At 37.6% G+C, this 16985-nt stretch overlaps 2 protein-coding genes across 2 annotated transcripts in view; one reads left to right on the top strand and one right to left on the bottom strand.

Annotated features, from left to right (window-relative positions):
• LOC120555730 (A disintegrin and metalloproteinase with thrombospondin motifs 7) overlaps positions 1-6367 on the top strand; it is an 85532-nt gene extending 79165 nt beyond the window's left edge. Inside the window, 1 exon segment of the mRNA XM_039794737.1 lies at positions 4971-6367. Coding sequence (XP_039650671.1) covers positions 4971-5116 — 146 coding nt within the window. The 3' untranslated portion in view covers positions 5117-6367.
• A 2390-nt stretch (positions 6368-8757) lies between these two features.
• calml4a (calmodulin-like 4a) lies at positions 8758-16981 on the bottom strand. Its single transcript, XM_039794736.1, has 6 exons — positions 16630-16981; positions 15187-15279; positions 15048-15078; positions 14563-14703; positions 12749-12937; positions 8758-9201 (listed from the first exon to the last, which is right to left on the bottom strand). The coding sequence occupies exons 2-6, from the start codon at positions 15187-15189 to the stop codon at positions 9104-9106; spliced, it is 462 nt and encodes a 153-aa protein (XP_039650670.1). The 5' UTR covers positions 15190-15279; positions 16630-16981; the 3' UTR covers positions 8758-9103.
• Between the last annotated feature and the right edge of the window lie 4 nt (positions 16982-16985).

Genomic DNA, 16985 nt, shown 5'->3' with positions numbered 1-16985 from the left:
AAAAGCGTGTCGCAATGCCCGACAACTGCATTTGAGTTCTGCGAGGTCGCACGAGCCCCTGCCCCTCTCTCTTCCACTTCCCTTGTTACAGCCAGCACAATTAATGCAGGCAAATCAAGCCTCCGCTTCGCCCTGATCTGCATGGGCATAATTTATTGTAGGGACGGTGGGGATATGTCCCTACCACTTTTCTGATACCTAAAATTGTCCTATGCACTAATTTGATATTCATTGTGCGCCTCCAGTTATATATTTATAATGAAAACAAGTTCAAAGTTTGGACTGCAGTGTGATATGCAGATATGTGGGATATGTTTTAAATGTGTTTTAAACGTTTTGAACATAAGCAGAAAACTGAAACACATCTGAGCTATTACAGTCCAGGGGTTTATAAATTAATAAAAATTAATGAATGTGTCGTTAATGTGAACAGATGCCACATGCACATTTAAAGAGGTCACTTCCCAAAACAAAACACACAAAAGAGGACAGAGAGTAAATCATTCCTACATGCGTGTTGACTCATAAATATTTGAAAAGCAATACAGAATGCCCTGAGAGCTAATAGCATTATATTCCATTATGTTTTTATATTTTGAATTGTCACCTGTGTTTTCCTTTACATTAATTAAGACATTTCCACCATAAATTGATGCAGATTTCATCAGAATGAAGTGCTTAATCTTTGTTTTCATTATTTTATTGTTTGCAGACAGTGTTGAATGGTATGGTAATAAACCTGTGTAGAATACCAAATATTGCTAGGTAAATAAGATGTGACTGGGTGCTGGTTAGTTCCTAGTTTAGACTTGGTCTTGGCAGAGGTCTTTGTCTTGACCCAAACCCCCACTGAGTTCTGTCTCATGTTGGACTAGACAAATGTTTCTGACTACAGCTCTGCCTTGTCCCTAACATTGAGGTCTTCTTAATCCGATCTCAATTTGTTGCATTATGCATACATATCAGAAACTCACAAATGATGTCCTTGCAGCGATGCAGAATTTAAACCACTAGCTCTACTAGAAAATGTAAGTGTGTATGAGCCTGTTTCTGTTACCTTCAGGGCTGCATTGACTTATTTTTCTGTTTAAAAAGAAATCTGGGAACATTGTGGCATAAGTGATCTATGATTCATGGCGCCTCTTTGTATGCAAGCTAAGAGTAATTTTTAACATACAGTCTATGATCTGGTGCCTTGAAAAAGCCTAAGGGAGAATAGAAGAAGTTCAAGTGGATGAATGACCTGTATTCAGTCTGAAGATCTCCCTGCAGACACAGAATCCCACAGCACTGAGTTAACGTCGGGAGCTAATGAGCTTCATTGTTTTTTTGTTTTTTTTGTATAGGTGTATAGAGGTAAATCATCATTGAGCTTATGGATTTGTTTTAGAATTCATATCAAAAATCTCTTTAAAAATGAGTAAGTCTGTTTGTAATGTTTCTAAGCTCTTAAATCTTAGCTGGGGCTATTTTCTTTAAAACACTGAAGAAAATACATGTCCATACTGTATATGGCAACAAACACCAGGCCTTAATTTGGGCATATTAAAAGAAAAACGTAAACTATCCAGGTAGCGTATTTATACATTTAGAATTGAATTTAGCTCTCTGGTGAGACGTGGCTTTACAGAGTTACAGCTTATAGTTTGGTTGTCCGGCAACTTTACTATTTTGTTTAGTCTCACCGCTCTCATAACGTGGTTTTCGGGCCGCAGCAGGCAGCTGCTATGAATGAGAAAGTTCTAAAAACCCACTGTACACTATTTGCTCAGGAGTTGGTAGAGACCAAAAACAGAGCTAAAATAGAGTGAATATTGGACTTACAGAAACACGACTCCAAATGAATAATAATTGCTCTGTAGCTGCTGGATGTGAACTGTTTGCCAAGAAGTTTCCCATATCAACTTATATGGGTCAATGTTCACAACTTGTTATATTATTATATATTTATGTTCATCAGTAAGTGGCAGACCACAATAAGTTTATTATTGACAGTTCAGCAGCACTACTGTTGTTGTGCAGTGACGGTTCAATAAACACCTCTACCTATCCTGTCTTTTGTACCTAAAATTGAAGAAGAAGACATAAAGGTGGCGCTTTTGATATACACTGCTTTACATAGATCTGGTGTCTTTTGTGCTTATGCAGTGTTCAATGTTGGTTATTTCCATTCCCTATGTACTGAAGATCATTCAACAGCCCTTCTCTATGTTCTTTATTCAGATTATTTGTTCCCTGGCTCGCCCTTTCATTATGCTGTAATTAACCCTCCATGACCCTTGGACCATAAGATGTTTATTTGTAGAAAACAAATGCAAAACCACATCTACTGATGATACTGATGCATAGGGTGAGGGGCTGAAGAGGGGCTCCCCGTGTACAGGTTTTCCTTCTCACTCAAATCAATGTTGTTGATGACTGCGGAAGTTCCACTGCTGCCTTTTGTTACTTACTGCTCTATATAGGGCATGTTGGTGAGCGGGTCAAAGATCGCAAATGGGGGTGTATAGAAAACAGGAAATGCTGTGTATTAAGTTGCAGCTGTGGCCTTCGTACCCCATTGATGTCATGGAGTTTCTCTGATCTTGGTAACATTGGAAATTCTGCACTCTGGAGTTTTGAGAATTGCTTTTCACAAGAGGGTTCATTAGTACAGTGTGCAACCATGGGTGCAAGCTTGTTGCTGAGCATGGCAATTCAGAGTGCTTCCTTAGACCCCCAAAATCTCAATGTAGATCCAGGTCTTAACCTTAACCTAAGTTTTTGGTCCAAAATTCATATTTTTGGATTGAAATTATGATGCATTGTCTTGATATGATTTCTAATCGTTTTATTTTTAATGTTTGAGGATACCCTGACTTTGCTTCTAGTGCCACCATGACACTTCACTTTTCCATTTGTCCAACGCTTTCTTAAAAAGATAATGTTAGATCTTCATGAAATGTGTGAATGATCATGGGGCTCAGACGATGGTAATGCTTTTGATGACCCTCTGACCGTTCCTCAGGTCACATTGTCAATCTGTACACAAGGCTGAGATATCTCAAAGGGATATTGGACAAATGAAGATTTTAATTTAGGTGACAGCTCGTCGCATATAATCTAATATTTAATACCAAGACTGTTGTGTTGACCATTTTCCTAGACACAGAAAAATCTGTAGGTCACTACTACTAGTGTCAGTCTTTTTGCGGTCTTTGTTTTATCAGTATTTCTGCTGTATTATAAAACAACATATTGCAAAAGTGAGAGAAGGATGATGTGCAACATATATTCTTAACTGCCAAGAAGTGCCAATACTTCTTAATTAATGTACTGCAGTGGTTTACCACATCTTAAAAGGTGCATTACTTTTGTGTCAGATGCGTGAACAAGATAAGTCATTTTAAAGTTGATTTAGAGTCATATCAGAACAATTGTAGAACTTAAAACCTGGTTAAAGCTAAGGAAAGCATATTTACAATGGGATCTACTGTAGATGATACTGATTTGTTTGTTTTTTTGCCCACTAATATAACACTTTTATTTTTGGTATCTCTTCTAAAATGGCCATCTGCACAGTCCCCCACAGCTTTGGTATTTTCTTTACTAAAAACATCAGAATCTGAAACAGTGAGTGTCTGATAACGTGTGACGATTCAATAACAGCCCACGCTCAAATGGCTGTCTGGACTGGTTTTTCAATTTCATGCTTCTGCTGTAACTGCTGTGTGCTCTGGTTGACGGATACAAACCTGTGTACCCAAACGTACCCTTTTGTTTTGGTAATCATAGTGCAATAGGTTGCCCTCTGCTCTGACAAAGCAAACGTTTTGAGTTGAGTTGTCTTATTTTATGGTCCATTGGATGTACTGTATTTGTGTTTTATTTTTATCCACTTGTGTTGTCAGTCTTTTTTTTTTTTTTTTTTTTTTTTTTTTAAATGCACAAAACCGCAATCTCCATCTCTGTACCAGCACCTCATGTTTAGTTTAGTTTAATTCTTTTTTTCGGTCATCTGTAACTCACAACAGTCAAACATACATAGCGACAAGAAACAAACAAGACCGAAAAGGTGTAGGCTGAATCCGGAGCTTATTACACAGACCCTTTTTACATAAAAGTATATTTTTCCATACAAAAATTAAAGTTACAGAAACTAAGTATACACTATATACCCCAGTACAACACAAGAAGTCCAATACATTTTGTACACCTTCTGGTATTCACACTTCTGTTTTATATTTGTTAATCCCCTTATATTTAAATAATTTTTTTAATCTGTTGATTGTGTTACACTTTTTCAAGTCAATTTCTAATTCATTCATGAAAAAAGGTTCCCCTAACAAGCCTGAATACATTGCACATCTCTTTACACCGGTTTTATAATATTTTTCTATATGTTTTTTTATGCCAGTACATACTTTTTTATCTATTAATTGTAAAGTTGTGGAACATGTCCCTTTAACCTTGACATCTGTCACTATAGCCTCCTGGACTGTCATCCAGGTATGTGGTGAGCGGTGTGGTGAGCGTTTTTTTTAACTGCCTGTGTCAAGTGTGATCCCGTGTGGGAGATACCATATGTGTATATATTAGCTCTCTGTTTTTGTTGTATCTTGTTGATGTCCTGTCATGAGCACACTGAAGCAAATTCCAAGCAACGTGAACCGAGTTGTATGGCAATAAAGTATTGAATCTAAAAGAACAGAGACACTTGTTCTACTAGGAATATTTGTTAATTTGTCACACATCTTTAAGCTCTGATCAGAAAGAAATCCTCAGTAGGTCTCTAAACCTGAGCATGAGTAGAATGTGTGGGACTACTCACACCTGTCACTGTTCAACTTAATGGGCATGTCATATGATGTTAAGAGGCTTAACAGACATTGTGCCAGTGAAGTCTGTATCTAATTCTCTCTCTCTCTCTCTCTCTCTCTCTCTCTCTCTCTCTCTCTCTCTCTCTCTCTCTCCCTCCCTCTCCCACACAGGAGCAGTTTGCCTTCGCGACCGGGTAACATTTCGTTTCTGTCAGACTCTCCGCTGGCTCGGCCGCTGCCACTTGCCCAACGTACGAGCGCAGTGCTGCAGAACCTGCAGCCAGCGTTCCCGCTCCAGCAGGACGTCTCGCCGCTGAGCCGCAGCAAAGTAACCACTCATCAACGGGAACACTGGTGAAATATAAATCATCATTTAAAGTCAATAATCTGAGCCCTTTCCTGAGTTCCTCATCACTACAGACTAATTATGAATGAAATTAGTCCAACTCCAAAACTCTGCATGTTTGTGCTGGTGACATTATTATACAGCTCTAAAAGGAATTGGAAACAAAGCATTGCCTCTCTCATAGCAAATCAATGAGAATGTAAATATTTGTTTGCACATTTTATATTATACAGTTTGACCAGAATTAAGAATCAATCTAGATTTCTTTTTAACAGCTGTTGGCCTACATTAGGGCTCTGCTATCAGTGTAGCCAGCTTCATAGTGCATTATTACACATGTAGATAAACCACACATTAACCTTTGTGGTTGGTACAATGCTTTCATTTTATTGACAGCAGCAGAAACTAACAGTTACATTAAAACAAACAGGTATACAATTCACAATGTGGTTTTTAAGTATAATGTGGTGCAAATGTTATGGCGCAAAAAGTAAGTGGTGCATAAATGCTTCATGTGACATTTAAAAATAATGAGTTTGCTAAGCCCCACCCCCCTTAGTTACCCAGCTTAGCTACTGTTGCTACACCTGTCGAGCTTTTCAGTCTCGCAGATTTACCATTTAAATTAAGAGTAATTTTTGAAACTATGGGTCCTTGATTTCAGACGGAAGTAGACAAAAGCAGCCTCTCATTTCTAGTATGTGGCCGTCGGTTTTGCCAACTGAAATGCCAACTGTTGCTGGCAAATTGTAGCAGCTGTAGCTAGCCAACTAAGCTAGTGTTAGCTCGACGAGCTGTTTAAAAACACAGTGTTTCAAGCCGACTCGTTTTAAAATGAGAACCCAAAAACTGAGGTCTTGAAAATGCACTTGACGGCTACGTACAAGATATTGTGCTAAAAGACTGAGGCTAAAGCTTCATGTCCCAGGCAAGAGGTCAGCATCCTCACAAGCTGATGATTCATGTAAAAAAGAAACAGTTGGCAACCCCTGAGCTAGTTAGCCCTAGTATTATGCGTATGATAAAAAACAAATAGGCCTCAGGGATGTTGACTAACCGATGTGTTTAGCAAACGTAACGCTCAGATAGTATCTCAGGTAATGAGTTCAGCTGTGAGTAGTCTCGCTTTGCCAGACCCTCCTCCACAGCGCTGCGGAGGAGGGTCTGGCTAGTCCACACAGCATTCCGGGATGGAAGAAAAACGTTCTCTGGTTTATTGGCATTTCTTTAAACCAATCACCATCGTCATGGGCGGCGCTGCAAAATTGTTTCTGGAAGGAACTTGTTTTGGTGGAACATGTTTATGTTCAAAAGTTGTTTTAGTCGTGCAACAGAAAACTCAGATTGGACAGATAGTCTAGCTATTTGTCTGGATTTACCCTGCAGAGATCTGAGGAGCAGGTAACCATAGTCCTTAGATAGCTTTAGTTAGCCCGACATGCTAACGTTTGCAGCTTACATTAGAGCAGGCAAACACATTAATAATAATTAATTGATTCCTTACACTCTGTTTTTGATTTGAAGAGGATAAAAAGGCACCATTCACATTGCTTCAACGTGTGGAGAGAGATCCAAAGGTTGACAGGCCTGTCTGCAGTGGCTAGTTACGGTTGCTAAGCTGTGATTGGACAATCGCTGTTCGGGGGACGGATTTAGGAAACTGTCATGTTTAATGTCTGCAACAGCTTGTAAAAAGCATTTTTTTTAAAGGGGCTGTACTCGACATTCAGAATAACATAATATAGGAGCAAACTAATATTTTGTACAGAGCAGAGAATGAAGTTGTAATCCGAGCTTCTCTGTTCTTTGTTATGAGAGCCGGTCTGGCTGCGCATGCGTGTTAGTGTATGTGGCTTTGAAAAAACGTTGCTATTTCACGTATTGGCAAACGGTCTTCCCAAAGGCAGTCCCAAACTACTGTTGTTGTTTTTTTCAGTATTTCGAGCACAGCCCCTTTTAAGTAGTTGTATCAGTTACAGTTGTGTAACTGTAACTGACACAGCTTCACTACACTTTTTAAGTCACAGTAAGTAAAAATGAAATGTGAACAGTGGAGCTGCAGGAAATACTTGGTGCTAGAGGCCACACAGGCTCCAAACATTTCGGGTCAGGTATTGGCCGGCCCAGTGCCTTATCTACTTGAATATTAGACAATTTGATGGTATTGTTTTAATTAACCACTTGACTGAAATATAAGTTAAATTCACCATATCAGAATACATGCTTCCTTTTTAATGATTGTGAAATTATTCAAAAAGTAAGGGACTCACTAAATCAGTGTCATATCACATTAGGTTTAGCACGGTGTATTAAGGAATTAGTTTTATATAATTTTATACTTTGGCAACTGTGTTTTTTAGTTTAGGAACTAAAGTCTTGATGACCCTTCACTCTTTCGTCTTTTGTTGTTAGCACTGACATGTACAGTATGTAGGCTGCAATTCTTCTTCTTTTCAGCAGTAATTGAAAAGCAGCTAATCAATGCAGTCCAGCCCAGGCAGTTGCAGTGCCATCGAATCGTCCTGTATTTCGTTTCGTTATGTAAAAAGAAAAGGGCATATCTGTCAAAAGGCTTTTTACTATATTGAATAGAAAATCCCCCAAAAAAAAAAAAAAAGAATATTGTGAAATAGCCTACTGTAAGGATCAGGTGCCTATTTAGAGGTTCTCATTTCTCCCCATGTTTGCCATTTGGAATAATTTAATGTAGCCTATTTTTAACATTTCTATAGTCATAGTTGCATGAAAGAACAGATATTAGACATATTTGCAGAATCTAAAAAGTGTTGTTTTGTTAGATTGCAATATATGAAAAAAAATTTTTTATAAGATTTTAAAATTAAAATATTCGTATGCAAGTAATGATAATTTACATGAATTACATTTGCTAAACTGATTAGACAATTGGGAGGGCTGTAACAAAGGGCCAATCATACAGTATGTGCATGATGCATTCACATTCCATTTATAAACATATCCCCATATTGAAACACAGTTGATGTTTGACTGCAGGGATTATGCAAGCCTTTACCTTTTTTCTTTTTGTTAATTTAGTTTGTTTGTGACTGATTGTTTCTGTACTTTTTCTGTTTAAAAAGATCCATATTTGTACATTTAATGACTATGTTGGTTTCCAAGCACAAAATCAAGACTCTAGCCAAGTGGCTAATATAGCTACTAAACACATTTTTCAAAACACTCAGTTGGCTAACTACAGTACAATCTCTTAACAAAAGCTTACTGTAAACATTTAAATGTGCTGTTAAGAGGCAATACAACAATTACATGTTTTGGAGAAAATGTTATTCATGTATTAATCACTGATGTGTTATTATATATGGATATTTATATACTGTGATTTATACTACGAAATAAAAGTTGTGGGGGGGAAACAAAGTAATTGTAAGCCGCTTATGTAAATGCAATGTTCACAAATGTCAAATGCATGACAATTATGCATGCAGGGCTTGAGACGACAAACAGCTGAAACAGAACGATATGGATGAGGATTTAAAATACATTTCAAACACAGCTTTTATCAACACAAGTGTAGGAAGAGAATGCAATTTGATACTGATGTGTGGAAAGTTGACAGGGCCACATGAAGAGAAACTACTTTTTTATAGATTTAATATATCGCATGCAGAAATACATACACAAAATGTCAAACTGGACATTACATTTGTTTGGGTGGAGGGGTCAGGCTTGACGAAAAATGTCTTGCTTTTCAAGTGTGATCCCGTTAAAGAATAACATGCAAAATCATATAGTGTTCATTACAATACGGTATAATGACAGCGCTTCACAATGTGCAGTCATAGAGGAAAGCTATGGGAACAGGTTCTGCATTTAATTTAAAACTCAGAGAATAGTCTGCCAACATCACGTAGATTTAATACAGTTTGTGATTTCTGAAGTTCAGTGTATGTAAAGCCAGTACCCCAACATGGATGAAAAATCAATAATCCACAGGTGGTAGCGTCACCATCTGGGTGAACTCTTCGTAGTTGATAGTCCCGTCTGACTTGACATTTGCCTCTTTGAAGAGATCATCCACTAGACAAAGAAGACGGACAAAAACAGCTTTGTAAGTGGGATTGATAAGAAAGAGCGCTGCCTGAAAACTCATTTGTCTGCTACTATTATTCGGAACTCCTCCAGGGTTAGAAACTTTGCCTGTGGGAGTTTTTGACTGTCTGACAACTCCTTCAAAGATCAGAGCAGCCAACAAGTGTGCTGAGCCAGACTGTGAGTGGGTTTTGTTATTCCTGTTATTCTTGAGCAAAAGCTGAAATGTTTCACCTCATTACTGGTGATCTCTACTCAATATAAAAGCTCCGAAATGTTTCTAATGTAGCAAATTAAATAATGTATTCACATGAAAAACTTTTTCCATTAAGTACATTTGGCCGTTGGTCATTCTGTGCTTTTTGAGAGTCAGGTTAAGCCTCCCTTACATTGAAAGTATGATATATCCTATAAATGTATTTCCCATCTCATTTCAATTCATTTAGATTGCAATTCATCACTGCTGGCATCACTATACTGTTAATAGTTTGGGTATCCAACAACTTCATGAAAGTCTCCCTGCTGTGCTTTACACACACAGCACCCATCCAGAGGCAGTACACTGACAGTACTTTGAACTCAATCTTGACTATGCTTTAAAGCCAGTAACCGTATGAATGACAGAGCTCGGGCTTTTAAAATAACAAATGGCTTTAAAATCAACCACAGACACTTAACTGGATATCAGCGTCGCTGCAGGAGTCAAACTCTTCACTTCAAAAACGTTTTCATTTTATATATTAAATGAAATGTCAATGTTGACATGTCGGAGAAGTACAGAATCCACTGGGTCCTGAAGTTACAGTGAAATAAAAAAAACGTGGGGAGAAACTGAGTGAACAAAAACACTAAACAAAGATTGGGCCTCATTCACCAAACGTTCTTATGAAGAAATTTGTTCTTATACCCCACTTACACAGTTTTCACAAAGACTCTGGCATTCACCAATCTTTTCTTATTTGGAATTTTGTTCTTAGGTAAGAACAGAATCTACGCACACTCAAGAGCACTCTTACGCACTATTTAGAGCTGACATGTTTGAGCAAAATAAGTAGTAAAACCCATTTACCTCAGTTCTAATTTAAAATCTAATATGTATCTCCTTTATAATTTTGTAACTATTTATTTTTACACATAATTATAGGTTTGTATGTTTTAATTAATACACACTACAATTACACTTCTGCTAATTTGTAAAGCACTTTGAATTCCTATTGTGAATTCAAAGTTCTAGGCCTATATAAATAAACTTGTCTTGCTTTTCCATTACCGGTTTTTCCATTTGCATTCGCACTGGCCAAGTGGCCATAGGAACTGGTAGGAGGGGTAAGGGAGTGACGCAAGCACGGCCACGGTCTTTATAGCGTCGTCACTTGACTTTAGCGCTACAATAAAGAATAAACGTAGTTCAAACGGCGGCGTTTAAAGACTTAGAGAAACACAGAAGACGAAGGCTCCAGCGTAATATGATCCTAATTAATATGATGGAAGAAGACAGAAGAGCAGAGCGCAACAGGCAAACAAAACAACGGGTAAGTTTAACTAGCATTAACAATTAGCTGGTTGAATGTGTGATGTTTGTCTTGTGAGTTAGCATACGTGGGCGAATTGCAACAGACAGCGAAGAATATGTACGGTTTGTGTTTCAGACGGTGCTAGGTCACTAAGGGTTCCTATGTGGAAAAGGGAAAAGACCCTGCCCTGTAGTAGGAGCTGAAAGAGTTACAGGAACTGCAGTCAGAGGAACTTAATAATCCCCAAATTGGTCCAGTCGGAACACGAGAAAAAAAGGGTTATAGGAACGTTAAATCCCTCTGATCAGAAAGCGGCTAATGTTAACCGGGAACCTTGCCATCCAATAAGTGATTGATCACGCTATTTATACGCCCAAAGTATGCATATTTCTGCAGGCTTGGACTACACCACACAATGGCGTGTTTACTGCTGCTGCGGTGACCAGCATCTGTCTTCTATGTTTAGAAATATTTTTATTTTGCCACAGATTTCAGATCAAACCATTTATTTTTTTACTTCATCGGTTCTGCGCCCTTCTCCGGATACAGCGTTCACTGCATGAGTAACATGCATTCCACGCATCGGTTTTATTTGCTGCTTGGTATGCACTGCTGACGCTACTAAATATGTCTTGTTTTTCGCTAAATTCTTGCAGCAGTACCTCCACTTCAGAATTACTAAAGTTTTTCTTTCTTTTGGAGTCGAGGCCTCCACAGTCTTTACCACGTCTTTTTTTTAAATATTTCTCTTGTGTGCTGTGACCTATGCTAGATAGGAGCAATGGTTCTGCTGTTTAAGAAAACATCATGAATCAGACGTCGGCTTTTCTTAGAGTCTTATTAAGAAAAAATGTAAGAAAAAACTTAGGGAGATATTGGTGAATTAGGCCCATTGACTGCTGTTCTTGAATCATCATATATCAAGAAAATACATTTCTCCAGGGCTTTAACTTTAGCTGTAGAATTACAAATTTAGAGCATATTTTCATGTTTGACTACAGCTTTCCACCACAGCCTGGCAGCATTTTAAGTGAGTATTCAAGAGGATGCACCTGGAGATACAATCAGCTACACAGCAGAAAAAAAGAAGAAAGTAATGTTGGGTTTATAGGAAATGGAGGAAATATCCAGAGGAAAGCTGTATTACACAGACAGGTCTTAGGACAGCTATGCATAGGGCAACTTGTAGTGGATTTAAGGAAGCAGCTTGCAATTCCCAGGGAGATACTGAGCTGAAGTCTAAAGCCAGACCTGCTGTAGTCAGTTACAGAGGATTGTTGTCTTTGTGGGGCATACCGTACAGTATGAAAGTTAGATGTAGTAAATGTGAGACATGAAAGGAAAAGACTTTGTCAGACGAGCAGGGGGAGAGCGGGAGAGGCAGGCCACACTATAAGCCATTCTTTTAACTGAAATATGTATTGATTTTTGTCATCTCATGGGTACACACATAAGTTATAGTCTTCACTAATACAAATTCCAGTTTTTAGCCCTGGAAGTTTGACATTCACTGCAGTCATAAAGTATTCGGACAAATATATGTTCGTTGTTTTGGCGCTCCTTCAGCGAACAGATTTTAAATGAAACAATGACTCTGACATTCAAAGTTTAAGGGTATTTTCGGATGTTCACGTTCGTATTGGAGAACAGTGTAGCTCTCTTAGCACCTTGTACTTAGGGAAGTGTATAAAAAATGCTACAAAATCAACATGGTTCATTGGTTGTTGGGGTTAATACCTTCACATTTAACCTCCACAGTTTGATTTAAAGTCCAGTGTGTTGTAATACAGAGCCAAATAAATTGTCCAAACATTTAAAGACTGCACTCTAACTGTGTTCACGTAGATTATAGAATGCTGTACTGTGTTCACGTAGATTATAGAATACTGTACCTTATATTGATTAAAAAGCAGGCTTTACAATTGTTTGCTATAGCTCCGTATAAACATAGCAACTTAGCAGCCTCCTCTAGTCTTTCAATCTTGGGGTTGCTCATATATCAGAATCAGTGTTCATTTTACCTTCTTTGTTTGTTAGTTTCTCTCCCAACATGGTGAGCTTGGCCCGGAGCTCAGATGCCTGGATGTATCCTTTCTTCTGTTTGTCCGTCATCCTCAAGGCCTCCAGGATTTCCGTCTTGGGGTCTTCCTGTTGCATCTGTCTGTGCATCATCATCAGAAACGTAGAGAAGTCCAGCTCACCTGTCTTTTCTAAACGTGAATGTAGTACACATATTAGGTCTGTGTCAAATTATATTGAAAGATTAACAACGAGTTGGCAAGTTTGGACAGGAATTCTATTTAAATGTGCATTAAAATTGACTGTAAGGGCCACTTGGGGATAGAAATATTGGAACTAATGATTGGGAAAAATATGTTTTGGTTTGGAGTTTTTACCATATTTATTATATGTATCTAGACACATTTTGAGCTAAATAGGAGAAACTGGTCACTTCTTTTCTACACTACATCTGGAGTGAAGCTATATTGTCATTTAGTTGCTCAAATGCTGAGTACTAGTACTTAGCCGTGGTAATAGTAGTGAATTGGTGTTTGTATCAGTTCTAACACTGCTATTATGAGGTATCACCATATGTCATTCTGTTTTCTTTAGATTATATGATATCAAGGGGAATGGCTATACTTACAAATCCTGGGTGTTGTGACACTGTTTTTGCTTTTAGATCAACAAATAATAACCCAAAATGATTGTCTTGATACTGTCATGCATAAGACTTTTTTTCTGTCCTGGACTCAGTCTTGACTCTGACTCGAACCTCTTTGGACTCGGTCTTGACTAGTCCTAGTCTTGGACTTGTCTTGGACTCGACAAAGGTGGTCTTGACTACAGCCCTGCCTCAAACAAATTAGATTACAGTTTTTTACGATCGCTGTGACAATTTTTTCAATACTTTTAACAACACATGTTCTCTTCCAAGAGGAACATTTAGTCAATCATAGCACAATGTCATACAAAACACTAACATCAGATGGAATTACTGCATTATTTTATGTCAGGTCTGCCCTTATACAATAGACAATAGTGATTGTATTGATCATAGATTGTGTTTTACACTGCAGTTTCTCTTGAAGCCTCTCTGCATTTTTGTTTTGTTGGGTTTAGTAAATGTATGCATTTTGTTTCTTTTGCTGCCGAAATTCAATACAAAAAATGAATGACCCATCTCAGAGTAGCTATATAGAATGTACGGTTTATGAAAAAAGACAGAGACAGAATTGTCCTGGTATTCGTCTTCCTTTCCCTCGTGCAGAAATTTTTCTTACTTTCTTTGTGTTCATTTTTATTGTTCCTTTTCCACACAAAATCAGCCCAAATAGGTCCTCTTTTACTGTATGTACTGCGTAACATATGGTCATGCGATTGAAAGAACCTCAACACCTGAGTGTGTTTCCTAGATGGGAATCAGCTGTGATTGATCTATTTGCATAGCTTCAATCAGCTGTTTCTCAGTAGCAATGGAATAAAATGCAGGAGATCTATTTGTGTTTATTTGTGAACAGCTGTTCACTTTAGCCTATAAGTTAGGTTTAGAACATGATGTTATATGTTCTGACATACAGTGTGAAAGCATTTGTGAATTTGGCAGTACATATCCATTGTTTTGATCTTGGTTGAGCTCGTTTGTAAAAGATGTTCAAGCATTTTAAATTTGTGTTAACCGTATGCAATTTGTGTCAAAGCAACAAGAAATTTGTTAATTGTATAGCCTACACAGACAGATGTTGTGCTAACTGCGTTAAGAGTTTAGGAAAGTTGTTAAAAGTTTAAAAAAAATTGTCATAGCAATCGTAAAAAACTGTATGTTGTACTTTACCGATTTTGTGAACTTGCAGATGTCTTTCAATTTCACCAAACGTGGGGCTTGTACCCAGGCAGCGCATAACTGTGATCAGGTCTTTGGCAACTATCTTGCCCTTTTGCTTCTTGTCATACAGGGAGAAGCACTCCTTCAACTCTGCCAGGGAAGTAGAAAAAAGTATTGGATTACATCAGCATAGAACATTTCATTGTATTATTTAGTAAGGGACATTTTTAGCATAGCGTTATCCTTCATACAACAGCAGGTTAGATAAGAAATACATTGGCATTACTTAACAGGAACTAATAAGACTGAACAAATTCGGCCTTAGTTCCTTATGTGCGTCCTTACAAGCAACCTAACATGTATTGTTTATAAAAAAGATAAATGTATAGTACTTATGGACAAGACAGACTGGCAAGTAGAACATTTCAAACATCAACACTTTAAATAATGGTTATAGATGGAAAACAACATGCGGTGCTGTGGAATACTCTTACCATTGATTTGAACTGGTGTGAAGAATTTAGCCTGCAAGGTGACAATAGTAGGGTGTCAATTGGCAGGTAAGTACACACAAAACATTTACATTAGAATATACATAAAAAAGGCTTAATGGAAAGAATTTCTTGCTCTTACCATTTTTGCAGTTGCTTGGTTTCTTTCCAGGAAGAAGAGAGTTCCCTGTGGTCTGCGTCACCTGTCCCTCCGCCTCTGTTTAAAGTCCACCACCTGTAAGCCTCTACGTAATTTAATATGGGTTGCTGTGGAAACCAAATACCAGATCCACAGTGCTGCATTGTCCTTTCCCTTTCCACCCCACCACTCCAATAAAAAAATAGACTAATTATTACCAGTCACCAATACTACAGTGTAACAGAATAAAGTTTGTAACCACATAAATACTAAGATTTAAACCCTTTTAGCTTGATTTAAAGCACATTCAGGGTCCAAATAGGTGAGTGAAAAGAAAAATGTGAGTAATAACCAGCAAGTACAAGTCTATTTCAACATTTTAATTAAGATAAACATACGTAAACTCAAACCAGTGAGGAACCAGTAACTGAACAGTAGTAGTTTACCAGCAACAAAGTGATCTTAAGCAAAGGAACAATGCTGTATAAAACAGTAACAATTACACATTTTCATTTAGAACAATAACGCAATATGTAAAAAAAAATTTAAATCAGCAAAGTAACAATTTTTCTATTTTCACAAAAAAATGTTTTCATTTGTGTCTTAAAAGTAACATGCTCTTGTTTTCTTGACCTTTTGAATAATGTAAAATCTGTACAATAGACATGTTTTCATGGTGACACTGTAATATTGTACATTCCTTACACACGTCAAAAACAATGCAATAAAGAACAGTATGTTGTCACTGAGTGCATGTTGGCAGTCAGGCTGGGTTCTAATAGTACTAGGACCACATATGGAAATGTACAGCTCTCATTGCATCTAATTTGATAACAAACATTTCACCTAAACCTGTCAAAGTCTGAAACCTTTAATACCTGAGAGAATGTAATATTTGTTATACAAGTTGTAGCTTTAAAACGGTCTTCTATTTAGTATTCTGCTATTGAATCTTGTTTTTACACATTTGCCTTTCTGACTAACCAACAGACCCTGTTGTTTACAGACAGTAATACTGCAGTCTTGTCACCATCAGCCGTGGTACATTTTTTAACATTCTCTTTTAAGTCTTTTTGTTTTTTTGTGTAAAATCTTTTGGCTTTGTATTGATTATTTTATTTTTTGGTGTTGTTTTTACTACTTTCAAGGTTTTGTTCTTTAAATGTTCTTCAAATCCTCTTCTATATCTTGTAATTGAAGTTTGTGCATCTCGCTTGAAAGTAGTTTGTTACTTAAATTTATTCATATTTGTTTCTTCTTCTTTTCTTTCTTGAAAACCAGAAAGGAGAACCTGTAACTGAATTGAACAATCTGACACTTGTTTCTTCTGAGTTGTTTAAGATCAACTTCACAGTATTCCGTCATCAATTGATTGAATTCTTAGATGAGCTTAAGCAAGGTAAGACTTTCTTTATATTTTTTAGAATGTAGCGTACTTATACTCACCTTGAGTTTGTTCATAAAAGGTCAACTTTGTCATTCGCTTAGCTGGTTAAGAGACAGTTGGTGTAACTGATTTTTTTTTTTTTGTCAAATGGTAAGAACAGTTGCTGCTGGCTGCTGGTCTGTGTTTTTACTTAAGGCTGGACTACCAAAGTTGCAAAGTGAGCAAAAGGAGCAAAACTGCTTAGGGAACCAAACCCTGGCCCAGGCCCCAGGTTGTCTGAGTGTTAGTCTATATCGTTGACGTTCCACTTCCGGGATTGCTCCGTTGCTGACGGAAATTCCACCGGATTTCACTCATTTAGGCCAGATGTCCGTTACCTTCTGCTTTCTTTGTGTTGGCATTTTAAACTCTGGTG

Source organism: Perca fluviatilis, chromosome 3 (genome assembly GCF_010015445.1).
Source record: "Perca fluviatilis chromosome 3, GENO_Pfluv_1.0, whole genome shotgun sequence".
Lineage (NCBI taxonomy): Eukaryota > Metazoa > Chordata > Actinopteri > Perciformes > Percidae > Perca > Perca fluviatilis.
The sequence above is the reverse complement of the archived record's forward strand: the minus strand, read 5'-3'. Positions and strand labels throughout refer to the sequence as shown.

Bases quoted from the DNA above. Each gene is read 5' to 3' on its own strand.
- calml4a (XM_039794736.1), bottom strand. The intron at 12,938-14,562 runs GTAAAGTACAAC...ATTCACGTTTAG, and splicing joins TCTGCAAGTTCACAAAATCG to AAAAGACAGGTGAGCTGGAC. The intron at 9,202-12,748 runs GTAAAATGAACA...TTCTTTGTCTAG, and splicing joins GAAACTAACAAACAAAGAAG to TGGATGATCTCTTCAAAGAG.